Below are 27,836 nucleotides of genomic sequence, written 5' to 3'. Positions count from 1 at the left end.
TGATGGCAGATGGAGTATTCTGATGATGATTTTCATACCTTTTATGGACCTTGACACTGTTATTTACTTGGCAGTCTTTGGGACAGTCACAGGCCTCCCAGTTTTCATCCAAAATATCTTAAATTGTGCTCTGAAGACGAACGACATGGAAACTATTTTTAAAAGTTCATGACAAATGTTGTACCTGAAAATCCAGGCATATGCTGCAGGCTGGTATTTTGCACTCCTCATTTGCATAAAGTTAAGCATTTCTCAAATTATGTACTCTCTCAACACTTTCTCCATTCGACTGTCAATATCATAATTCACTGCGTGAGCAATGTTTTTCATAAGAATCAATTGAAAATGCCCACTCTGTTCCACTCAGTCCACTCCAGTGTAAGCACACCGTTTAATGTATATTTTATTATTACAAAACAAATAAAAAAAATAATAACAAAAAAAAAAAACAACAGTAACAACGAAACAATCTCTACTTCCAAATGCCCAAAATAAATGTACAGTCTAACCACAACAAAAACACCTAAACTGCAATATCACAACTGCAAAGTGTCCAGTTTATAAACAATCCACAAACTCAAGCAAGGCTATAGAGTAGGTTTATGGAAATCCTTTAACCCTTAAACACCACATAATGGAATGCAAATTTAAATTCAAAATATGGGTAAAACACCTGTGAAAATTCATATTAATAGAACATTGGGTCATAATTTTACACTGTGCAGAACTAAATGAATTTTTACTGTTTCCTGTAATCAGCACACGAAGGCCAGCATCACTCATATTAAGTACTGTTAAATCTATTGCCATCAAGTGCTCAATAACACAAAGATGATAAAGCATTGATGATCCTGGTCATTCTCCAGCCCTTCTCAAACTAAACTCATCAGCGTCCTGGGATTGTAAGCTTCTCCTCCAGGCATTTATTTAACCTGAGCATACGTCACATCACTAGATCCAGCACCTGAAAATACATACATTAATTCAGAATGCACTTTTTATGTTGTTGTTTCTATAAACAGTATTCCATTTTATTCTTAGCTTCCTAATGATACTAGCAGATGCAGATTTCTTGTGAAATGTGATTGATATTTTTAGTTTTACACTCACCTTGATCCATTTCCAATTTCAGTTTAGAGTAAACGATGTCACAACTCTCAGTGTTGTTCCCTTGAAGATGCCAACAGTTAATATCACTAGTAGTTATATATTTCCAACAGTGATATGAAATACATGGATAATTATTTTATTTTAAAATGATTACATGTTAAAACAAATGAACTCTAAATAAACTTTGTAATATCTGCATGAAATGGCCTTTATGGATCAGAATTTCACAGTGAACAGACACAAACAGATGTTTCGGAAAATACTTTTGTGATTTTTGCTATTATTTAGAGTTGTGGGAGAAGTTTAAATCAAATGGAGCTACTGTTATGATCATAAAATCAACAGAACAGAGACTTTTGTTTCTGTTTACCTCTGTTTTCTTTCTTTTTCATCTGTGTTTTAGTAGATTTGTGTTCAATCTCAGCATAGGTGAGATCAGTAGGCCCACTTTCACTGTCTACAATGAAAAATAGAGATATTAATAAAGACCCTGTTTATCTTGATTTCCTCTGCAAATATCACAGTGATAATTTTGATTTCCAATTTCTTTAGAAAATAACTGTTTCAATAAAATATTATGACATTAAATACTTTAAATAACATTAGTTACCTGTATTTATGTCTTTCTTAATTGTTGCATCAACAGAGTCATAAATATGACCAGTTCCTGTAATAAATATATTAATAATTTCCAATAGAGTTTTTATAAATATTTGTGCCATGCATTTTATGAATTTTATCCAGAAAAATATAGTTTTTATGTTGACACTAACTTAAAAATAAAAAGCACTGGGGTAAAATATTTTATGTGCTCTTTACATTCTAAATTACAGATACTAGAATACATACTTTTAGATGAATGAAAATTGATTTAGTTGTGAGATCAGTCCTGTTAGTTAAAAGTTATACCTAAGTGTCTTTCATCTCAGCTTGTAAAGATTTATGGGTGTTTATTTATGGTTAACAAGGTAAAGACTGACCAGACAGCAGTGTGTTGTATCCCCCGTCACTCTGGTTCTGCTCTGATGTCTGACTGCTGTTCTGCTGTTGACTGACACTAGAGGGAGACTGAGATCTTACACCTAGACAGAGATAAAATTATGTAAATGTTCTGAGGAAATTCTTTCTTTTTTTGACAAAAATCTCTTTCATGTATAAATGTCACTGTTTTAGTGACATGTTTTGATTTATTTATAATATTATGGTTGTAAATAGATAGTAAGCTCTCTCGCTGCATCCTCACAGAAATGGAAACTGATAAATGACTAATTTGGAGTGCTTTACGTACTGTATCGGTTGAAAAAATGGAGGACTGGACACTCAATACAGATAACATGAATATTTTCACCATCAATTCTCAGTGTTGAATAAATTACAAGCCTACGTTCCAGGCCTGGGAGAAGGGTATAACTTCAGCCTGGAGACCTCTAAATGGGGGTGGAAACTCCAAAACAGGGCATGACTGAGCGGCAACCTCCCGCTCTCTCTCGTGAAGCCAACAAGGAAGTGACTAAAACTGCAATTCATCGACTGGCCGCTTGAGGCTGGCTGCAAAAGGGAGTCAGTCCCATAGACTCCCATGTTAAAGTGCCCAACAGAAAAAAACATGTTTACAGCCTGGTTCAAAAAATGCTTTTGGTCTATTTAAGCATGTCAGTTTAAGCATTCAAAAGATTTTAGACCATACAAGCGTGATAAGATGTGAAAGAGAACTAATTAAATGACCCACATGCTGTTTTACATGTGCACATGCCCAAATCGTGCTTAAAGTGACAAGCTGTCTTATGTCATTAACGGTAAAGAATAAAATAAAGTAAATAAAAAATGCATTACTCTGCTCAAATCTGCTTTTGACTGAATAATGTATTTAGCTTTAATAAGTATAATTCTTAATCTAATTTATACATCATAGTATATCATTCCTGGATACTTCTGTTAGACCTTATATATATATATATATATATATATATATATATATATATATATATATATATATATATATATATGAATTTTAATATGGCAGAAGATGAACCTTTGTTGTTTCTGTAGCGCCACAGAAGGACCAAGAAGACAGTGATCAAAAATGTGACGGTCAGTCCTGCAGTCACTCCAATTATCATGAGATTGAGATCATCAGATCTTGAGGCTACAGAAGATGACATACATATATTTTTACAATTAGTTGAGTGCTGTAAATTATACAAGAACTGATTTTAATAGTGTTTTTTGATCTACACTCTCACCTCTGACTGAGATCCAGCTCTTGGGGGACTCTCCTCTCTCTGAGTGTTTACAGTAGTAGAAACCCTCATGTGACTTCGAGACATTAGAGATGATCATCTCTGTAGTTTGATTCTGGAGGAGTGATCCATCTTTATAGAAATCAGCTCTGAGGTTTTGTGGAGTTGTAAATTTATATAAACAGCGTAGAGTCAGAGTATCTCCTTCAGTCACAGGATGAACAGGACTCTCCAGAATCACATCATCTACAGAAACAGAGGAAACATGAACTGATGGCAAATAGGAAGAATACATAAAAAATATGATAACAAAAAATAAAGGTTTTATATTTATATATTTATATATTTTATATTTTTTTGCCCACTGATGCTTCCTGCACTTGTTTAATCAGCCTGCTTTATGCATTGATTGTAAATTGCCAGTGAAACAAATACACACAGACTCACAGTGTACAGTGATATTAACAGGATGATAGTTCTCTCCAGATTCAGACTGACACCAGTACACTCCAGTGTCTGAAGTGAAGGTGAAGATGAATGTACATGTAGATCCTGTTTGTGATGCCCAAAGTAATGATGAACAATCTTCCCACTGTTCATTCTCTGTGTATCTTCTCACTCTCCATCTATCAGAGTTACTCTGGTCCTCACAGCTCAGAGAGAGAGAGACAAATGTGAAGTGTTGAGTTCTGCTGGGACTGATGACCAGAGAGACTTGGGGAGAAACACCTGAGAAGACAATTACAGCTCTTTAGAAATGTTTTAAAATAATTTAAGCATGAAATACTCATTTTTAAATGGGTTAAATGTTTTTTGTTGGGCCTATTTAATTGTTTTCCTTCAAGTTCCCCAATAAAAATAATTTTAATGATAATATCAGTAACATTTGTGTTCCATACATAGTCATGCTTCAGTTTTAAATTACTATTTCTTCTGTTGCGAACTGGAGAGGAATTTTTAAATTCTGAAACCGTGTGATTTCATAGTACATCATAGCACTCAAACCACCAAGAAAACTCTGATTCCTCTTTATATGACTCTAGATCAGGAGTAGGCTGCGTCGGTCCTGGAATGCCAATGTCCTGCAGAGTTTAGCTCTAACCCTAATCAAACACACCTGAACAAGCTAATTTAGTTCTTCAGGATTACTAAGGCTACAGGCAGGTGAGGTTTTTTTCAGGGTTGGAGCAAAACTCTGCAGGATACGGCACTCCAGGACCAATGTTGCCTACCCCTGCTCTAGAAACATCATTCATTGTATCATGCAACACACTCTCATACATTCTTACTTTAGTTCTGTCTCATTCAAACTGATCCTGTTTAAACTCACCAGTGACCCATACTGGCTGTGTGTTGCTGTAGGTTGTGTTATAGGCTGGGTTTCCTCTCTCTGCTCTGCACACATAAACTCCTGTGTGTTTTAGAGCAGCAGAACTGACAGTGTAGTTTCCTCCAGCTCCTCTGCTGCTGTCTGAGAGCAGCTGATAATGATATCTGTTGCCTACAAAACATGAGAATTCATGTAGATTTCACCTTAAGGAGCTTTTGCTGTATGCTTTTACACTTATAAATTATGTTTGTTGGGGTAACTCAGTGTATTCAGTTTAACTGAAACAGGGCCAGATCAAATCTCATGGGAGTTATGGGCACCAGTACATGCACATAAAACCAATTAATAAAACCAGTTAACTGAGTTGTTACCACATTAAGCACATTATATCTTACCTGGTGAAGCAGTTACAGAGAACCAGCTGAATGTCCAGCCTGTAGAGGAGCTGTAAACCTCACAGATCAGAGTCACTGGATCTCCTTCAGTCAACCACTTCTGTGGAGAAACACTTAAAACTGTCTGGGCTCTATCTGAAATAGAGAAATCAATCATTTTATAACATATAAAGAGTGTGTGTATGTGAAGAAATGATCAAACTCACCTGATACTTTCAGTGTAACTGCATCACTGTGTTGTGATCTGCGTGATCCTCCTCTCTCTGCTCCATAACAGGAGTATTTACCTGCGTCAGACTCAGTAACAGACCTGAATGTGTATTTCTGTAGTTCACTGGAGTTGTAGAATGAACCATCTTTATACCATCTGTACTCCCAGCTAGTGACTCCTTCACCATCAATGTCACATCTGAGAGTGACTGTCTCTCCTCTGAATACATGTTGAGCAGGTTTAATGCTCACTTTGACTTTTGGTCTTTCTGTGCAATGACAACAATTTACAATGAAAATAATGTGATTTTTTTTTACAGAATAAAAACTGGAGTACAAAACCTACATGCTAAATCAGGTTAAACTGTTGTTTTGTATAGCTATTACAGTGAATTATTTAGGCTTATGAAATCATTTGTGCAGTATGTAAGTAAATAAGGAAATACACTTGCCGTATATTGTCACTGTTACTGGTTCACTGTAATGTGTGTAATATCCTCCTCTTCCTGATCTGCACCTGTATTCTCCTCCATCAGAGACTTTCACTGAATCAATTGATTTAGTTGCAGCTTCAGTAGATTCAGTGTTTGAGTTTTTACTCCACAGAAACTCCCATCCATCCCATAAATGATCCACCTCACATCTCAGAGTAACTGAGTCTCCAGTGAACAATGAACTCTGTGGCAGCACAGTCAGAGTTGGTTTGGGAATATCTGTCAGTATAAAATCATTTGTAGTGAAATTATTTCATTAGAATATTTCATTCTCTTATTGGTATACATGGTGTATGAGCCATTTCATGTACTTTGTTAATGTCAATATAGCAATACTTGCTGGCTAAATGTTAATCATGTTCAGTGTTGGGCAAGCTACTTGGAAAATGTTGTGAACTAAGCTAACAGTTACTCTACATTAAATGAAGCCTCACTAAACTAAAGCTACAGCTGGGAAATGTAGCAAGCTAAGCTACTGCAACATGGCAAAAGTAGTTTACTACATCTAAGCTTTTTTATTTTTTTTATAAATAATTTTTATATTGAACCATCATCATAACAAGCCAATGCTCTCTCAGTGATCAATAAAACTGACAGTCAAGCAGACAGTTCATAATAGGCATAATAATTCAGTTTAGTTGTTTATTAAACAACTGTTCAAAACCAATTTGTCAACAAAAATCAGTATCATGCACAGGGCCGGATTTACCTCATATTGTGCCGGAAACCTCCTATTGGTAGTTGGTATTGTGGCTTTATTTTATGCAGATACATTTATATAAGGTGACACTTCACAACAAGGTTCATTAGTTAACATTAGTTTACTAGTGTAGTTAACATGAACTAAAAATGAACAACAATTCTGCAGCATTTATTTACTAATGCATTATTAAAATCAAAATTTGTTTGTTAACATTAGTTAATATACTGTGAACTAACATGAACTACCAATGAACGACTGTATTTTCATTAACTAATATTAACAAAGATAAATCAATACTGCAATAAATGTATTGTTCATTGTATGCTCATGTTAGTTAATACATTAGCTAACATTAATGAAATAGTATTGTATATATATGTATAGGCCTACAAATAACTCAGGCTACATTTATTTGCATCACTGGATGTGTCATTATATTATTAACATTTCACCAAAATCAAACTATAGCCACATTTACTGCCTTTAAAAATCTAACATTGAATTAATAAATTCAGTAATAATAAGACAATATAGAACTGTTACCAGTCAAATTAAATCATTAAAAACAGAATTCACAGAAGCTGAAAAAATATGATGGAAAAATATAATGAATATGAATTTCAAACTAAAACTGCCAGTAGGCTATTGGTGGTGGCAAATCACTTAATAAGTCACAAAATAATTTATTCAGCCAATATGTTCAAAGCAGCTGATACATTCAGTAATAAATCACTGCTGTGTGTTGCTCAGAAACTGTTTTTGAAAATTCTGAAATGGATTTGTTTGGAACTATTTTTAAATTAAATTGTGTCTGAAATGTAATTTGATTAATATTAACTTGTTTGTTGAAGGTTTGTATAAAATCAGTTTCACGTTTTACAGTCATGCTCATATTCGCGAAAACAGCTCGTGATATTGCTTAATTTTATGTTATAATATGAAAAAAGATGTCATACAAGTACTTAGTTTTATTCAGTTTCTCAGAAAATAATTCATATATTTATTTTATGTCAAGTAAATGTATCTTGATTTAAAGATGCATATAATTGTATTGTAAAACAAGATATTTATTTATTTTGTATTATTTATTTATTTAATTATTATTTTTTAATTTATTTATTTATTTTGCAGGGCATGCAACATTTAATGCCATGACTTCATGAATTTAAGACTCTCTGATCCAGTTTAAGACCTTTTAAGGCTTTGATTTGTGGAAGACTTTTATGACCTTTTAAGGCCCACAAAAACCCTGATAAATCTTATAAAGTGCATTTTAATTTCATAGACAATTAAATAGATGCAGCTGCAAGCAATTAAAGGAACAAGTGAGGTCAACATTAACTAAGCACAATGCAAAGAGTAAAAGGAGAACAAAGGCTTTTGTAACTAAACCACGCTAGGAATAGTTCAGAACCACATCCTTTAGATAAGCAGCCCAGAGCTCAACCCATGTTACAGTGCATCAGCAATGCCAGCAGTCAGAGAGACACAGCATTCAACAAAGTGTTTTGCAGGTACAGCAGTTTATGATAAAATCCTAAATGGCTAAGTAGAGATTTAAAATATAATTCATTTCTGACCAAGAGGTGGTGAAACAAAAACAGCAATATATTTTACAATGCCTCATAATCAATATTACAGAAATTGTAAATATCTTCATTTCAAGATTAAGAAAAAGGATCTTGCTTTTAGACCAGGTTCAAAATTATAAGCAAAAGAAAATTCACTACACATGTTTGGTGCTTGACCCCAAAATATCTGAACACTTTTCAACCACTTCTGAGGAGAAGCACTTAAAACTGCTCTAGGATCTTAAATTAACCCCCTTATGTGCTGTTCGTTTGGGGGATACACTCGTGCAGTTTGGCATCTCCAGAGACCCCAGACAACAAAATGTGATGATAATGTTTTTTTAAAAACAAACTGAGTGTGACTTTTTTTTCCCACACTAACAAACAGCAAGATATCAATCCAGTTTTTTTTACATGTAAAGCTACTAAGTGTTGGCAACCATACAACGTCTCATGCCATTTAGATAAAGGGAATATTTTTTATTATTATTATTTCAGCAAACATCATTTGTGGTCAAAAAGACCCCAAACAGCACTTAAGGGTTAAGATATCACTCTTTAATAACATTTTTAACTTGTATGTATGTAAAGAGATGATCAAACTCACCTGATACTTTCAGTGTAACTTCATCACTGTGTTGTGATGTGCGTGATCCTTCACTCTCTGCTCCATAACAGAAGTATTTACCTGTGACAGACTCAGCAACAGGACTGAATGTGTGTTCCTGTAGTTTACTGTATAATGAACTGTCTTTATACCATCTGTACTGCCAGCTAGTGACTCCTCCACCATCAATGTCACATCTGAGAGTCACTGTCTCTCCTCTGAATACATGTTGATCAGGTTTAATGCTCACTTTGGCTTTTGGTCTTTCTGTACAACAACAACGATTCACAATAAAAAATAATGTGCTATATAACATAATAAATAAAACATGCAAATTTAAGCTGCTCTGGTATCTAAAAACTGAGAAATCACTCATTAATAACATGTTAAACTTGTGTGTGGATATGAAGAGATGATCAAACTCACGTGATACTGTCAGTGTAACTGCATCACTGATGTTTGATGTCCGTGATCCTCCTATCTCTGCTCCATAACAGGAGTATTTACCTGCGTCAGACTCAGTAACAGGACTGAATGTGTGTTCCTGTAGTTCACTGAAAACACTGCCTGAACTGTCTTTATACCAGCTGTACTGCCAGCTAGTGACTCCTTCACCATCAATGTCACATCTGAGAGTGACTGTCTCTCCTCTGAATACATGTTGATCAGGTTTAATGCTCACTTTGGCTTTTGTTCTTTCTGTACAACAACAACAATTCACAATAAAAAATAATGTGCTATATAACATAATAAATAAAACATGCAAATTTAAGAGGGTTTCAAACCCACAATCTTTAGGTTAATAGCAGGTTAGATTACAGTAACTGATGACTGAGAGTTTAGTAATTGAAGTCATCATCTGCATTCTGAAATCAAAATCTTCTTAAACTTTTTCATCCACTGTGGAAAAACAATTAAAACTGCTCTGGTATCTAAAAACTGAGAAATCACTCATTAATAACATGTTAAACTTGTGTGTGTATGAAGAGATGATCAAATTCACCTGATACTGTCAGTGTAACTGCATCACTGATGTTTGAGCTGCGCGATCCTCCTCTCTCTGCTCCATAACAGGAGTATTTACCTGCATCAGACTCAGTAACAGGACTGAATGTGTGTTCCTGTAGTTTACTGAAAGCATTAGCTGAACCATCTTTATACCAGCTGTACTGCCAGCTAATGACTCCTTCACCATCAATGTCACATCTGAGAGTGACTGTCTCTCCTCTGAATACATGTTGAGCAGGCTTAATGCTCACTTTGGCTTTTGATGTTTCTGTACAACAACAATTTACAATAAAAATACTTTGCTGCTATGTGCTGCTTCTAGTCTGGAACACAGTTGCCTGATTGTAAAACTAAATGCTAAATAAGGTAAGACTGAAGTGTTGTTCTCTGTAGCTGTTGGGTGGTGTGGTCACTTGTATCTTATGAAATCATTTGCACATTGTGCAAGGAAAAGTACTTTGCTATGTATTTGCTCACTGCTAATGGTCATTAATAAAACTTGTTTAAAAAGGTTGTTTATAATCAAATTGTTTATTTTCTCATCTGGTTTGTTACCATTAGCAAGACATTACCCATATGTTATGAAATATAAGAGTCAAATTCACTCTCATTCAGTCCATACAGAATGTATGAAATAAACAATAAAAAAAAAACAAAAAAAAAAAATCACATTACAAACATAAAACTGAACAAATCTACTTTACTACAGACATAAAGTTTAAAAGAATGCCATAATTTTACTCTTAAATTTTTCTCAGCATTTTTTCTAGATGTAGTGGCATCTGAATGAGTATTTCTGTAAAAACCTTCCAGAGTCTGAAAACAGTGACCGTTATAAGTAGTAACTCACATTAAGATATTGTTGTGGGACTACATGCATGTGTTCAGATTAACACTGAAACATTTGTTTGATGTCTTATAGATTTCATCATTAAAGCAAAGAGAACTTGAACTTGTTTAGGGAACTTGAAGCAAACAGTCTGATAAAGATACGCCTTTACTAACTGTGTACTAGTGAACATGTACTAAAGTATCAGGGACAGTAAACTTTAAAACAAACCAACAGAACTGATTCAACAAACACCATTAAACAGCACAAACCTGAATGACTGAACAAACACACTGATCTACAACACAACAGAGTGCATTTCTCTTTCACAAACAGCATTTACTGCACACTTCCTCTCTCAAACTCATCTTTCACTCATATAACATGGAGCTGGATTTGAAACTCAGAGCAACAAGAAAAGACAAATCAAAGAACACTAAAACACTTGATCATTTACATAATAATAATATGTAATAGCAATTACCATCCATTGAAATAATACTCACAGAGCACAAGAGGAAGTTGACTGAGCTCCATACTGACTGAATGATGACAGACGGTAAAGACACAGACTGTTAAAGCCTCAAGACTTCCTGAAACCTGCAGTCAGATCTTTAGGAACATCATGACAGATTAAAGACATGCAAACATACCTCATGTGTTATAGAAATATTTTGATAATATTGATAATCTAGTCACATGTTTTCAGAAAATGTCACTCTAACATGCATGTTTTATAATACATAAAATGTTCACATTTGAATCATATTTTATCAAATTGATAAGCTTAGATTTCATTATGAGAATAAGTAATATCCTGGTGTGTTTATTGAATGATGGAAGCAGCAGAAACTAATGAACGACTGCTGCTCGTCCATCACAGATTAATGTCACTGACCTGAAATAGATGCTGATTTTGGTTCTGATATATTTGTATTTGTGAACAGTTTTCCAGTTTTATGTTCTTCGGTTTAGTTCTTGAAGATTTTAACCGGTGGGGGGGGGGTTGTTGTAATTCCATAATTGCAGTCCTATTCTTAATTCCCGTTCAGCAGTCTCTTTATGTAAAAAGTGTTTTATTGTCATTTTCAAAGATCACATATGAAAAAAGAAGAAAATTGGAAATCTATGAGGAACTGTAGGCTCTGGACAACAAAGCAGTGATACAACAATACACAGGTGTATTGACACAAATTTATTTAAACAATGTTTTTTCCCCAAGCACAACTTTTTTAAAATCATTTTTTTAAATACATGAACCCATTCAACCTGCAGTCGTTTCATCTCAGTATGCATTAAGAGGATGCAGTGGTTCATTAAACTCCCGCCACTTACCACATTTATGGCATTTACAAACTGTGCAGTTTACTCGTGGAGAATTATCACTCATCCAGAATTCAAATTTTGGGCCCATCCTCCTCACAGAAAACTCTTCTGCATTTTTACATCCTCAAAAAATCATTTTGTATGATTTATAATCTTGTTTATAAGCGTGACCTCAATTTAGGTCCTCACGAAGTCCCCATGAGTTTGTGTGTAAGGTTTAAGTCCCCATCAGTATAGAAAAACATATGCATGCACACACACACACACACACACACACACACACACACACACACACACACACACACACACACACACACACACACACACTGGGCATTTATTTAATATGAGCATATGTCACATCACTAGATCCAGCACCTGAAAATATAGAAATGAATTCATATTGCACATTTTTATATACATTATTTAATTTCATTCTTCTTGATGCTTGTAGATGCAGTTTTCAGTGGCTCCTTGTGAACTATGACAGATTTTTGACACTCACCTTGATCTGTTTCTAACTTCTGTTTAGAGTAAACATTGTCACAACTCTCAGTGCTGCTCCCTATAGATGCCAACAGTTAATATGGATAATTATTTTAATTTAGAATGATTACAAGTTAAACAAAATGAACTCAAAATGAAGGTGAAACTATAAACAGGTGTTTAGGAAAATAATGCCATGATTTTTGTTACTTTTTAAAGTTATTTAAAAATTAAATCAAAGCCACAACTGTTAAGAATACAATTATAAAATCATAAGAAAAGAGCTTTTTGTTTTTGGTTTACCTTTGTTTTCTTTATTTTCAATCTCAGCATAGGTGAGTTCAGGTCCACTTACTCTGTCTTAAAATGAAAAATAAAGAAAGAAAGGAATAAGACACTGGATTTCCTCTGTAAATGTACACTCTCAGAAATAAAGGTACAACAGCTGTCACTGGGGCGGTACCTTTTCAAAAGCTACATATTTGTACCTAAATGGTCCATTTTGGTACCTTAAAGGTCCAAAATAGTACTTAAAGTGTACATATTAGAACCTAATAGGTACAAAAGTGTACCTTTTGAAAAGGTACCGCCCCAGTGACAGCTGTATACCTTTATTTCTGAGAATGTACAGTGATCAAAAACCATGATTCAGTTTACAATTTTTTTAAATAAAATAATTACAGTTTCAGTTTAAAAACACAAAGAGAAAAACTCATTACAGTGTGAACATGGAGCTGATTATATATATATATATATATATATATATATATTATATATATATATATATATATGTTATCAGCATGTTCACACTGTAATGAGTTTTTCTCTTTGTGTTATACATCATATATTATACATCAGAAATATTTTAATCTTCTTTCTTTGCTTGTGAAACACCATACTTTTACTCTCAAATATTTCTCAGCTTGACAACACAAAAATTTCTCCAAAGGTTTCTAAGGTTTTCTAATTTGAAGATTTACACAAGTTAATCACTGGTGTTTTCAGATAAGCACTGAAAAATCTGTTTGATATTTTTATAATTTTCATCATCAAAGCAGAGAAACTTGAACTAGTTTAGGGAACTTGTTTAAGGAAGCAACCAGTGTGTTCACAAGCAGATGGATGAATTATGAATCTTCCTTCGTACTTACTAGTGAATAGTTACTTAAAACATCAAACAGTAAACTGTGCACAACAACCCAACAGAACTGATTCAACCAACACCATTAAACAGCACAAATCCCACTGACTGAACAGAGAGACTGACATACAACACTCAATTACTCTTTCACAAACAGCACTAACTTTCTCTTCCTCTCTCAAGCTCATCTTTCACTCATATATCATGGACTAGAAGAAAAGACATAAATAAGGAACACAACAATCACTTGATCATTTACAAATATAATACATATTACAATATATATATATATATATATATATATATATATATATATATATATATATATATATATATATATATATATATATATATATATTGTTGTGGCCGAGCAGCCACCTGGGATTTCAAAGAAACAGAAAGTTTGTTTTTTAAGGACTCATTGAAGCCATGATTAAGAGAAAACCAAAGTTTAATAATCGTCTTTGTTTTATGCACCCAAACGTCAACAAGTTAGCAAGCTCAAAAATAAAACTCAGCCAGCAGGGGACACTAATGCTCTACTCTGTTTAACACATAAATTACAGATTGACACACATATATTCTTCTTGAATAACAATCTATGCCATATGACACTTATACAACTCAATAATTCCAAAAACATACTTTTGATATGTTTCTTAACATTAAATACACCACATATATGAAATTGCATTTATATCCCTATAACAAAAATGTGCAATCAACATCATATAGGGATATCAATGCAATTTCACACTGAAAAAAGGGTGCACAAAATATTTGTCTGAGATTATAATATGCTTTCACTTAATTGATTAAATATTATTTTTGCTAAGAAAATTGATTTAAAGGACATAATTATCATCAACAGACATAAAATGTTCCCTAAATTGTACAATGATATTTATCGGGCAACCAGGTGAGACAAAGGGCCCATGACCGATCTACAGTATCCAGATAGAAATTAGTTACCCATTCTCAATGGGAAAGTGCCCAAGCAAAATTGCTCAAAAAGTTGCCCCGTAAATCATCAGCATGAGGGTGAAAGAGGAAGCACTGGAAGATAAAACAGTGTGAAGAGGCGCTCACATTAGGTGTGTGTGTGTGTGTGTGTGTGTGTGTGTGTGTGTGTGTGTGTGTGTGTGTGTGTATGCTTAAAGTAGAATGACACTCAGCACAGACTTGTATTAGTGGTGTTTGCTAAGCATCAATATTACTATTACTCATACTTGGGTTAAATGTTTTTCTCTAAGCTTATTAGTTTAACTCAGTTCAGATCCATTATATTAGGCAAATATGACTAAAAATGCTATATACTAAATTAACATTTTCTAAAAGATTTTTCAAAACTATTAACACTATTCCAGTTTCAAAACTCAAAACACATATTTAGTGGCATAGGCGACAAAAAGCAGTTGCCAAGGGCACAAAATGACTGGGGAGTGCCACACAAGTTTTTTTTTCTAGTCATTTTGTTCATTTTAGCAAAATGTAATTAAAATGTTACGTGTTACAAAAGTGACAAGTTGATCACACTAAAAACAATACAAAACTATAATGCCATTTATTTACCTGGGTCTTTAGCCTATGATTAGCTCACCTCAATCGCAGCGCTGCGCAGATCGATCAAATTATGACTTGAAGCAGTGCATGCCGGTTAGAAATTTTGTCCGACTTGAGATGGCGCCGACGTCGTTCTTATACACTTGGTTCTTTGACTCATAATCATAGGGGAACCACTTTTAGTGCTATTTAGCGCCTATTTTTACAGGTGCTATATAGCACTTTGTCAAATGGTGCTATGTAGAACCATAAGAGGTGCCGTATAGCACTGTATTGCTTCAACAAAAATGATGCTCAACAGTAGTTCTTTGGCTTTTTATCATAGGGGAACCTCTTTTGGTACCACATGGCACATATTCTTAAAGATAAGAAGCTTAATTAGCACATTTGTCAAAATGTGTTACAAAGAACCATTAGAGGTGTCATATATGACTACAATAGATAAGCCAATATGCTTCTAAATGTCACTTTTACTTAAGATGAATGATAACTAATCATTTCTTACCAAATTGCAGCTTTAAAGATTCAAATTCCTGTACTAAATGCTTACTGAGAAACAAAATGACATCCCATTTTCAAAACCTTTTAATTTATTTCTTTCAGCAGCAAATAAAATTACTGTTGACAAGCCAGAAAATATACATATACAACATCACAATATACGGGGAGTTGTTGTTTTATACACATACAAAATAATGCAACAAGCTTGAAATATGTACATTTTTGAAGAAGAGAGAGTCCTGGTTTTTATATGCAGAGTCTTTTCTAAAGAGCTCATGATCTGAATCTGGTGTGTTAAATAAGTGAGACATGCAAAACGTGGGGGCGGGTCACCAAGACTGGAATTGAGAACCGCTGCTTTAGGATGCTGGATTCCAAACACAAAATGTACACACAGGAGGAGTCCCAGTGCCGTCGAGATGTCCTCGCTCTCCTCTGTGATTAACTGTCCATCCAACGTGAGCACAATGTGGTCATACTGCACGAGATGACCCTCCCTACAGCCTTTAAGCTTCATCTTAGGTGTTGGGATGGGCTGATCTGAGAATGGCCCTGGGGGAGAGGGGATAATAGCATTTATTTGCAAGGCAAACCTTATGAGTTAAATTACTTTTAACTACTGTCATACAACTGCTCAAATACTTTTGGCCACGAACTGAAAATGAACAAAATTTCTCTTCAGCTTGAGATAGCATAGTTTGTGTAGACCAACAAGCAAAAAACTAAAGTTTGCACTGAAATCATCTGAATAACAAAATGTGCAATAAGTGTAGTGCTTTGATTAGATTGTGTGGTCCTCCTTGAACAGAAAAGGCAAGAGCAGAATAGCTGCTTCCAACTGTATGCCTTTAAACAAAATAACCTCATTAGATTAACATGACATTGTGGATGCTTTTACCAATTTTTTTTTTTTCGTTTTTTTTTTTTTTTTTAACATCCATTACTGTGTGTAAGACAGTTACATGCAGGAAAGAAGACAGGTATGATTCTCAGGCAGAGAGATAGGGTTTCAGTCAGTGGTACAATGAAAACTATGTACAGTACAGTGGTACTATGCAGTAATGATTTAATTAACTTTTTTCAGTCTGCCATCTTCAGTCATCAAATATGCACCTGAACTTCTCCTTCAGGGGACTTTACAAAACATGAAGGACTTGGGGTGTCATTACAGAGAGCTGTGTGAGAATTTGTTGGTCCACATCAACATTGGCGTGGTCTCACAGATCCGAAAGGAGCTTATATTAAGAGGAAGCCAAAGGAGGAAAGAAGTATTAAAATATAGTTAACAATTAAATAAGAAGGCAATTAACACACTACTGTACTGAGCATTTTGGCCAGTATGAAACATAGGAACTCAGAGAGAGCCGCCTCTGTGCTATATTTGGACACAAAATTTATCCGATAGCATTTTTTCAACACCATCCTTTCTTTGACGAGCTCTATGTTTGGTACTCAGCTTCTATGTTTCCTCCTTCATTACACACAGATGTTCCCTGATGCTTTGTTAATTTTCTCCAGCATCAACCTTATGGTGGTAGTTAAATTGTTAAAAATGAGGGCTGCCAATAAAATTAAAAAAAAAAAAAAAAAAAAAAAAAAAAAAAAAAAGAACTTTTTTTAGTCGAGGGCAGCCCTACTAGAAAGAGTCCAGACTTCTAATTATTAGGCAAATAACAAATATTACTGATCAAAAAGTTATGCATGACAATCAATAATCTTAAATATGGAAATGTGGCTTACCCATGTCTGTTGTATATGAGAAAAGTTTAGGACTGCACAGCACAAAAATATCGTTATAAAATAATATAACGATATAATATAACGTCATAAAATATGTAAAGGAGACTAAACACTTACTTTCAGTGTTCTCTCTGTTAAAACCTCCATTTCTGCACCGGTAGTCAAAGGAAATGTCATCTGAGAGAAAAGTTTTGGCCCGTTTTTAAACTTGCACTGCATATAAATATTCACTATAAATCAATATTGTTAATATAGAATATATATTGTAAATGAAATAAAACACTTACTTTCAGTGTTCCTGTTGAAAAGCAACCTCCTCGTCACCTCCGCACCACGAGCCACACACACAGCACATAAATATCAGTCTAAAACAGTGTGATGTTATCAAATTAATACTGTGTGAATAACATAAATCACTTAACCTCTGTATTTTTCATCCTCGTATGCTCCGGATCGCGATTTGTGGGTCAAAAGAAATGGCAACTGTGAGAAAAGTTTCAGCCCATTTAGGCGGCAAAGTACATAAATGTCCCGGATATTATGCTTTCTTCTTGTTTAATGGCAAATAACTCCATTAAAGCCTTATCACCGCCTATTGTACTGGAAGTCAAATTAAACTTACATAGGTGATGGGTCTAAAATTGGAGGGGGGAAAAAAAACTTGTGGATAATTCAACAACAGAGCTTTAACCCTTTACTGATTTTACTTTTATATGGTATGTGTAAATGATTTACAGAGACATTTTATTTTAGTTTGTGTGTGCGCATGTGTTTGTGTGTGTATATGTATGTGTATATATATATATATGTATAACCCAATACGGCTCAATTTTTATGCGTATGTTGCTCTGTCCAGTGGCAGAAGTGATTTTATGTAGGCCATTCTGAGTCAACACCATGATTTCCAATGAGAGGGAAAAGACTTTTCCCCCACACAGCTATGATGCAACACGATCAAGTCTATGTTGGACTAATTTAAACACTTTCTGCGTCATGACATAATTATAATACATCATCATAACGCATTTATTATGCATAGCACACGCAGGTAAATTAGTTTAGCCATTTATGTACTCTTAAAGTATAATTTCTAAAACATTAGTGAAAAAAGAAAATCATCAGGGACACAAGGCTGGAAGCAATGCAAAGAAGAGGAGCAGAAATAATATCAATAAAGAGATTAAAAAATGTTTATGTAGAATTTTGAAATAGCCTTTTTAGAACATCTTAACTGGCAACACTGACACTGTGGAATGTTTTTGCTGTGAGTTAACTACTTTATTAATTCTACTTTATTTTCTTTAAAATAAATTTAAGCTTCTGTAATGTTTCAATTTCAGTTACATTATGTCACAAACCAGAATACAGACGGAGGGTTAGTTAAGCAGATTTATTTACAGGATGCAGTATGACAACGATATGGTACGTTGACGCTCTGAATGGAAATGAGCCAGAGCTCTGGAGAGTGGATAGAGGAGAAGACGTCCAATGGGATACCTGAGGGCAGAGAAAAAACAAGTTTAGAGGAGCGGGTTCAGGCACCAGTTCAGAGTAGTGAACAGTAGACCAGACCACTGGAGTAATGGTGTGATGATGGCTTTATCCAGGTGAGTGATTGCTGGGTGCGAGGTGCAGGTGATCAGTACTCTATCGACTGGGATCGGGAGTGATTAGGATCAGGTGCCTGGTGATGATTGGGGTGGCTGTGACTGTGAGTTTCCGGACACATTACTGGCTGCTTTCTAATTTACCAAAAAGTGTTCTAAATGTCTTTTGAAAAAGACCATGACTAGGGCTATAATCTAGCATTAATTAAAATGAAATAAGTTTAAGTAGGCTATGTCATTGTCCACTGTTGCACAGAATTGAAATGAAAGGTTGATGGGTATGCTAATTAGAACTTGGTATTACGCTAGCTGGCTAACATCTACAAATAAATTATAAAAATGTTGCCTTTATGTGTTGCCTTTGCTGTCTGGTTAGACTATTTTAGGCCCATTTCATATTGCTCATATTTCTCTTTGTTGAATAAGACTTGTCACTGTAGACGTAGTTGTGGAAGTAGCTCATCTGTCGGTCTCTTTAATAGGCTATTTTGAACAGATTCACTCATAAAAATCCTACACGGGAGCTTCAACATCTCCATTATTTATCACGATTTATGTACTAATCTTATTTATGTCAATACTTATCAGTCATTTATGTCCATGTTATATTATAAAGTTTTGAAAAATCTGCATTTTCATAAAGGACACTACAAGTTTGAACAAAGCATCAGGTCCAGATTTTTTTTAAGTCACTTTTTCTTTAAAAAAAGAAAACTTAAACAGTTAAAAACATGAAATATTGCAGCAATACAACAGACAATAAAATAAGGATATAAGATAATAAAATATAAGAATACACATTGCATGTTATGTTAATGTGGTTGTAATGTGTTATAATATTAAAGTAGAACAGAAAAGAAATATTCAGCTTTTATTTAAGTGATAAATCAATAGTGAAACTGTCAAAACATAAATATTAAAATATAAAAATAAAACGCCCATTGGGATGATATGAACTGAACTGATGGGGATGTATTTGTGATGCTAAAGCTCTGTGAAGTTCATGAACTTGCAGAGGGGTTTTGTCCATGTTACCAATATTTTATAAGTAAAAAAAATAAAATATATATAAAATAAAATTAGTTAAACCAGGTGTAAATCTGTTCATCTTTGATCAAACTTGCCAGACAGTAACTTTCTAATAATCCTGAAGACTTTGATTAGCTTGTTTAGGTGTGTTTGATTAGGGCTGGAGATAAACTTTTCAGGAAAGTGGACCTCGAGGGCCAGAGTCGAGAACCCCTGGGTTAAACAGTTTAACATCCGTGTGTTCTGGATAAAGTCAATATTACATAAAAAAAAAAAAAAATTACCCTCATTCTTATCTATTTCAAGTGTAACCTACTTTTTACAGTCAGTTCATCATGAATAAAATCAAATGAGAAAGAAATCAATGGAGGTCAAGTGGGCTGGTAATTCTGGTTCATGTTGACTTTAACAACCATGAGATGCCAAAAAGTTAGTCATTGTGAATCAGGAGTGACTCCTGTATTTCATACACACACAGAGCGATCAGAAAGGGAGTTCTTTTCTGCATTTAAATGCAGTCACTCTCAAAACTGAAGATGAAGTTTTCTCACCATCACAACAGATTAAATTAAAGCTTTTTCCTCTTCAACATGTACCTGTTAAATACACACACACACACACACACACACACACACACACACACACACACACACACCACACACACAACACACACACAACACACACACATCGTTTCAGTATTACTATTGCCATGCATTTGTTTTTTTTCTTCTCTCTCTCCATTTATTGCTTTTATGGACATCATATTTTAATTAGATTAGCTGAAATACATTTTGACAACAAAAAATGTATGTGCCAGTGAGGGAATATGTGTATTTTTAGGGAAAAAGATTTACAGGAAGAGAGTCAATTCAATATTAATAACACATTGTTTCTGAAGCAACTTTACAAATAACAAACCCTCAGTAAGTAAGCCAAAGATGATAGCACATAATATATGATAATATTGACTCATTTGTTGGTTTAAATATGATGATTATTGAAATTAAATAATAATTATAACATTGAATAAATCAGTCAGACGTTTTACCTCTCATCCTGCAGCATTTGAAAATCAGCACGACTGTCACTAGCAGATATGGACAAACTGCCAGTACAGAACTGAGTGTGTGCAGGACAGAGATCTGAGATTCTGAATGAGACGCTGAAAAACAGACACACAAGCACTTTATCATGTACTGTATCTGAACGAGAGCATAAGAAGAAATAAACCAGCTCACAGTTTCTATTGACTCTGACCTCTGACTGAGATCCAGCTCTTGGGTGACTCTCCTCTCTCTGAGTGTTTGCAGTAGTAGAAACCCTCATGTGACTTTGAGACAGTAGAGATGATCATCTCTGTAGTTTGATTCTGGATGAGTGATCCATCTTTATAGAAATCAGCTCTGAGGTTTGGTGGAGTTGAATGTTTATATAAACAGTGTAGAGTCAGATTATCTCCTTCAGTCACAGGATGAAGACTCTCCAGAATCACACCAGCTACAAAAACAGAGGAAACATGAGCTGTTGGCAAATCGTTAGACTATATGAAAAAATATGATAACAAAAAATTAAATAAAAAATCTATCTTTATGATAAAACTAGATTTTTTTTAGTACTGCCTGCCCACTGAGTGTTTTTTGCCCACTGATGCGACCTGCACTTGTTTAATCGACCTGCTTTATGTATTGTGACACGTGTCCCGAGCTCTCATCAGCGTCGCTCTGGAAACCGAGCAGTCACACCTGCTCCTGCTCATCACGGGCTGAGCGGCCACACCTGCGGATCATTAAGAGCTGCCTATTTAAGCACAGCAAACGAACACAGAGGTGAGAGATGTCTCCAGGAGAGCCAGCTAATCCTAACGGTCTGTCTTGCTTTCAGAGAGCAGTGTGTGACCGCCAGCCCCACCGCACACGGGAGAGCACAACGGACCCACACCACCACAGCACACAGAGCACAGAGGAAGCTGAGCACCCCACACCGGACCACCTCATCTCACCACCTTCTGCCACACTATTTATTAATAAAATCCACCCTTCGGGGAACTCACCTATACTTACTCGTCGTGTCCTTCTCCCCCCCGCCACACTGGTGGAGAATGCGGGCAGGACAGTGAAGACACCGACGACCCCTTCCCACGTGGTGTTTTCCCAGCTGGACTGGTTTGATTTTTTTTTTTGGTTTTTCTTTTGCCACACGCCCTGTTGGCTCACGTGTCTTCTCTGGTTTCCCCAGTCTTACGAGGAGTTGAAAAAGGAAATCCTGGGCCGGATGGGGCTCTCACCGATCAGCGCCGCTCAGCTCTTCAATGAATGGGCCTTCGATCCACGACAGCCGGCCCGAGCTCAGGCGGCCAATCTCTCCTGTCTCGCGCAACACTGGTTACTGGCCGGGGGTCCCAACGCACACCAGGTAGCGGAGCGTGTCGTTGTGGATCGCCTCCTGCGGGCCCTTCCCCGCCCGCTACATCAGGCAGCCGGCATGCGGAACCCAGCGAATGTGGACGAGCTGGTGGAGGCCATCGAGCTGGCGGAGGCCACCCAACACCGGGAGGTTGGGGAGAGAGCGCTGCCGTTTCCCCGAAGTGTGGTCCAGGAGCGGCGCACGCTGGAGGGCACCCAGCGACCGGTGAGCAGGCCGGCGGTTCCCGGCCCTCGAGATGAGCCTATGCCCACCAAAGCACCCCGTTCTCCGCCATGACCTTAGCTGGCAGGCTGCGCCATGCACACGGAGAACGCGCCGCGGGCGGAGGTTCACCTAAACGGCCACCCCTTCCTCGCTCTTCTGGACTCCGGCAGCGTGGTCAGCCCCAGAGATGGTGAGTCACCCCCTCAAACTCCTAACCTCTATTATGATCTGTACCAACAGGTGACGGGGGCTGGAGGGTTCTCCAAAGAGCAGCACACGGACGACCGGTTAAAACACTGCTGGGGTCAAGTGAGAGTGGTAAACGGAAAAGAAATCCAACCGGCACCCCACCCCACCCCACCCCTCACTTTATAGTGAAAAATGGCCTGCTGTACTGTGTCGCACAGCGGAGGGGGGAGGAAAAGACTCTGCTGGTTGTCCCGCGCAGCAAGACCGGAACGGTGATGGAGATAGCTCACACACACCCCATGGCAGGACACCTAGGAGTACAGAACACCGTCCAGCGCCTCCGTGACCAGTTCCACTGGCCGGGCCTAGAGGCCGAAGTCCGGCGGTTCTGCCAAGCCTGCCCAACCTGCCAGCGGACTTCACCACAGACCCCTCCCCCCAGCCCGCTGATACCGCTGCCCATCATTGAGGTGCCCTTCGAGCGGATCGGGATGGACTTAGTGGGGCTGCTGCTGAAGTCTGCCCAGGGGCACGAACACATCCTGGTCATCGTGGATTATGCCACCCTCTACCCTGAGGCCATCCCCCTCCGCAAGGCCACTACCAAAGCCATCGCCCAGGAACTTTTCCTGCTGTGCAGTTGGGTCGGCATCCCATCCCAGATACTGACTGACCAGGGCACCCCGTTCATGTCCCGGATGATGGCAGACCTATGCAAACTCCAGAAGGTCCAGCAGCTCCGTACTACGGTGTACCACCCCCAGACTGACGGGCTCGTTGAGCGGTTCAACCAGACCCTGAAACAGATGCTGCACCGAGTGACGGCCGGAGATAAAAGGGACTGGGACAAGATGCTGCCATACATCCTCTTCGGGGTTCGGGAGGTCCCTCAGGCCTCGACCAGCTTCACACCATTTGAGTTGCTCTTCGGCTGCCAGCCCCGTGGTCTGCTCGACATTGCCTGAGAGGCCTGGGAACAACAACCGGCCGTACACCGTACCACCGTGGAACACGTGTGGGAGCTGCGGGAGCGGATCGACTGAGTGATGCTCATCGTCCGGGAGCACCTCGTCAAGGCGCAACAGGCCCAGCAGCGACACTATAATCGGGCGGCCCAACCACAGGAGTTCTAGCGAGGAGACCATGTTCTGGTTCTGGTCCCGACGGCCTCCTTCAAATTCTTGGCCACCTGGCAGGGGCCGTACACCATCACCGAAAAGGTCGGCCCTGTTACATACCGAGTGCGGCAGCCCGGAAGACGGAGGAGGGACCAGCTTTATCACATTAACCTCCTGAAGCGCTGGGTCAGAACTGGGCCCTCAGCTCTCGGCCTACACCAAAGCGACTCCCGTGGTTGTGGACATGGACCCTCAACTCTCCGCCGCCCAGAAGACCGAGCAGCACCTGGTCAGTCAGTTTCCGGATGTGTTCTCCCCCCAGCCTGGGCGGACCCACATCTTGGAACACGACGTCCGCACGCCACCTGGAACCATCGTCTGGCAGAGGCCCTACCGTGTCCCGGAGGCTCGGAGACACGCCATCGAAGAGGAAGTACAGGAGATGTTGAGGTTAGGGGTAACTGAACCATTTTACAGGCCATGGTCCAGCCCCATTGTCATGGTTCCGAAGCCCAACGGCACCCTCCGCTTCTGTAATGACTTCCGCCGCCTCAACGAAGTCTCCGAGTTCGACTGCTACCCCATGCCCTGTGTCGATGAGCTGTTGGATCGTCTGAGAAAGGCCCGGTTTATATCAACCCTCGACCTCACGAAGGGATACTGGCAAGTCCCCCTCTCGGAACAGGCCAAGCCGAAGACGGCCTTCTCGACCCCAAATGGACACTGGCAATACCGGGTCCTTCCCTTCGGCCTCCACGGAGCACCGGCCACCTTCCAGAGGCTGATGGACGTCCTCCGGCCGCATCAGGCCTACGCGGTGGCCTACATCGACGTGGTAATACACTCGGAGACTTGGGAGAACCACCTGGAGTGGCTCCAGAGGGTGCTACTGGAACTACGCCAGGCTGGCCTGACTGCTAACCCCCGGAAGTGTCACCTGGCCCTCTCGGAAGCAAAGTATCTGGGGTACCAGGTGGGTCGCGGCCTGATCAGACCTCAGGAGAAGAAGGTGACAGCAATCCTCTCCACGCCACGGCCCACCTCCAAGACACAGGTACGGGCCTTTTTGGGGTTGGCAGGATATTACCGCTGCTTTATCCCTAACTTCTCCTCCTTAGCCTCTCCCCTGACAGATCTGACCAGGAAGGGGCAACCGGAGAAGGTCCCGTGGACCCCCGAGACGGAGGCGGCGTTCCACCGGATAAAGGCAGCCCTAACAACGGAGCCCGGTACTCCCGAGCGCCCCGACTTTAACTGTCCCTTCCTGGTGCAGACGGATGCATCCGACACCGGGTTAGGAGCCGTCCTCTCCCAGGTCCACGACGGCGAGGAACACCCGTCTACATAAGCCGAAAGCTGACCCCCACGGAACAACGGTACGCTACCGTGGAGAGGGAGGCGCTGGCTGTCAAGTGGGCAGTCCTGGAGCTCAGGTATTACCTCCTCGGCCGCCCCTTCACTCTCATTACAGATCACGCCCCCTTGCAGTGGATGGCCCGGGCCAAAGAGACGAACGCGAGAGTGACGCGGTGGTTCCTGGCGCTCCAGGACTTCAACTTCACCGTGCAACATCGAGCGGGGACGGCCACCGCCAACGCCGACGGACTCTCTTGGATTTGGGCAGCTTTCGCAGGTCTGTCAGGGTCCACTCCCCACCCTCCCCCAGTTTCCCCGCTTCTCCACAGGACTAGGACGACGCTTGGGGGGGTGACACGTGTCCCGAGCTCTCATCAGCGTCGCCCTGGAAACCGAGCAGTCACACCTGCTCCTGCTCGTCACGGGCTGAGCGGCCACACCTGCGGATCATCAAGAGCTGCCTATTTAAGCACAGCAAACAAACACAGAGGTGAGAGATGTCTCCAGGAGAGCCAGCTAATCCTAACTGTCTGTCCTGCTTTCAGAGAGCAGTGTGACCGCCAGCCCCACCGCACACGGGAGAGCACAACGGACCCACACCACCACAGCACACAGAGCACAGAGGAAGCTAAGCACCCCGCACCGGACCACCTCATCTCACCGCCTTCTGCCACACTATTTATTAATAAAATCCGCCCTTCGGGGAACTCACCTGTACTTACTCATCGTGTCCTTCTTCACCCCGCCACAGTATTGATTGTAAACTGCCAGTGAAATAAATAAATACATAAACAGACTCACAGTGTACAGTGATATTAACAGGATGATAGTTCTCTCCAGATTCAGACTGACACCAGTACACTCCAGTGTTTGATGTGATGGTGGAGTTGATTGTACACGTAGATCCTGTTTGTGATGCCCAGCGTGATGAACAATTTTCCCACTGTTCACTCTCTGTGTATCTTTTCACTCTCCATCTGTCAGAGTTACTCTGGTCCTCACAGCTCAGAGAGAGAGAGACATATGTGAAGTGTTGAGTTCTGCTGGGACTGATGATCAGAGAGACTAGAGGAGAAACACCTGAGAAGACAATTACAGCTACAATTTGGAAATGTTTTAAAATAATTTAAGTGTGAAATCTCCCTTTTTAAATGGGTTAAACATTTTTGTTAGGCCTATTTAATTGTTTTCCTTCAGGTTCAGTAGTATTAATGATAATATCAGTAACATTTGTGTTCCGCACATAGTCATGCTTCAGTTTTTAATGAGTATTTCCTCTATTGCGAATTGTAGAGGAATTTTTACATTTTGAAACTGTGTGATTTCATAGTACATCATAGATCTCAAAACAGACCCCCCCCCCAATTTCTCTCTATATGACTCTAGATGCATCATTCATTGTATCATACAACACACTCTCATACATTCTTGTTTCAGTACTGTCTCATTAAAACTGATCCTGTTTGAACTCACCAGTGACCCATACTGGCTGTTTGTTGCTGTAGGTTGTGTTATAGGCTGGGTTTCCTCTCTCTGCTCTGCACACATAAACTCCTGTGTGTTTTAGAGCAGCAGAACTGACAGTGTAGTTTCCTCCAGTTCCTCTGCTGCTGTCTGAGAGCTGCTGAAAATTATATCTGTTGTCTACAAAACATGAGAATTCAAGTAGATTTCACCTTAAGGAGCTTTTGCTGTATGTTTTTACACATAAATTATGTTTGTTGGGGTAACTCAGTGTATTCAGTTTAACTGAAACAGGGCCAGATCAAAGCTCATGGGAGTTATGGGCACCAGTACATGCACATAAAACCAATTAATAAAACCAGTTAACTGAGTTGTTACCACATGAAGCACATTATATCTTACCTGATGAAGCAGTTAAAGTGAACCAGCTGAATGTCCAGCCTGCAGAGGAGCCGTTAACCTCACAGATCAGAGACACTGAATCTCCTTCAGTCAACCACTTCTGTGGAGAAACACTTAAATCTGTCTGGGCTCTATCTGAAATAGAAAAATCACATTAATAACAAGTAAAGAGTGTGTGTATGTGAAGAGATGATCAAACTCACCTGATACTGTCAGTGTAACTGCATCACTGTGTTGTGATCTGCGTGATCCTCCTCTCTCTACTCCATAACAGAAGTATTTACCTGCGTCAGACTTAGTAACAGGACTGAATGTGTGTTCCTGTAGTTCACTGAAAACACTGCCTGAACTGTCTTTGTACCAGCTGTACTGCCAGCTAGTGACTCCTTCACCATCAATGTCACATCTGAGAGTGACTGTCTCTCCTCTGAATACATGTTGATCAGGTTTAATGCTCACTTGGACTTTTGGTCTTTCTGTGCAATTACAACAATTTACAATGAAAACAATGTGGTTTTTACAGAATAAAAACTGGAGTACAAAACATACATGCTAAATCAGGTTAAACTGTTGTTTTCTATAACTATTACAGTCAATTACTTGGGTTTATGAAATAATTTGTGCAGTAAGTAAATAAGGATATACACTTGCCGTATATTGTCACTGTTACTGGTTCACTGTAATGTGTGTAATGTCCTCTTCTCCTTGTTCTGCACCTGTACTCTCCTCCATCAGAGACTTTCACTGAATTTATTGTTTTAGTTGCAGCTTCAGTAGATTCAGTGTTTGAGT

The 27,836-nt window shown here is 38.7% G+C and overlaps 1 protein-coding gene across 6 annotated transcripts in view; it reads right to left on the bottom strand.

Moving 5' to 3' along the window:
* Window positions 1-481: 481 nt before the first annotated feature.
* The window catches only part of LOC109067105 (Fc receptor-like protein 5), a 34,569-nt gene continuing 7,214 nt past the window's right edge, over window positions 482-27,836 (bottom strand). For 2 of the 6 annotated variants that reach the window (XM_042717768.1, XM_042717788.1), the window contains 12 exons: window positions 5,738-5,998; window positions 5,282-5,554; window positions 5,076-5,210; window positions 4,681-4,851; window positions 3,798-4,079; window positions 3,354-3,596; window positions 3,143-3,256; window positions 2,091-2,192; window positions 1,721-1,777; window positions 1,481-1,567; window positions 1,111-1,170; window positions 482-964 (listed from right to left, as the gene is read on the bottom strand). In XM_042717768.1, coding sequence (XP_042573702.1) covers window positions 924-964; window positions 1,111-1,170; window positions 1,481-1,567; window positions 1,721-1,777; window positions 2,091-2,192; window positions 3,143-3,256; window positions 3,354-3,596; window positions 3,798-4,079; window positions 4,681-4,851; window positions 5,076-5,210; window positions 5,282-5,554; window positions 5,738-5,998 — 1,826 coding nt within the window. In that variant the 3' untranslated portion in view covers window positions 482-923. Of the gene's footprint in view, window positions 965-1,110; window positions 1,171-1,480; window positions 1,568-1,720; window positions 1,778-2,090; window positions 2,193-3,142; window positions 3,257-3,353; window positions 3,597-3,797; window positions 4,080-4,680; window positions 4,852-5,075; window positions 5,211-5,281; window positions 5,555-5,737; window positions 5,999-8,660; window positions 8,928-9,086; window positions 9,360-9,663; window positions 9,937-21,144; window positions 21,379-27,836 lie in introns of those variants that run through there. The other 4 variants (XM_042717758.1, XM_042717794.1, XM_042717778.1 and 1 more) reach the window with 4 other exon arrangements.

Source organism: Cyprinus carpio, chromosome A3 (genome assembly GCF_018340385.1).
Source record: "Cyprinus carpio isolate SPL01 chromosome A3, ASM1834038v1, whole genome shotgun sequence".
Lineage (NCBI taxonomy): Eukaryota > Metazoa > Chordata > Actinopteri > Cypriniformes > Cyprinidae > Cyprinus > Cyprinus carpio.
The sequence above is the reverse complement of the archived record's forward strand: the minus strand, read 5'-3'. Positions and strand labels throughout refer to the sequence as shown.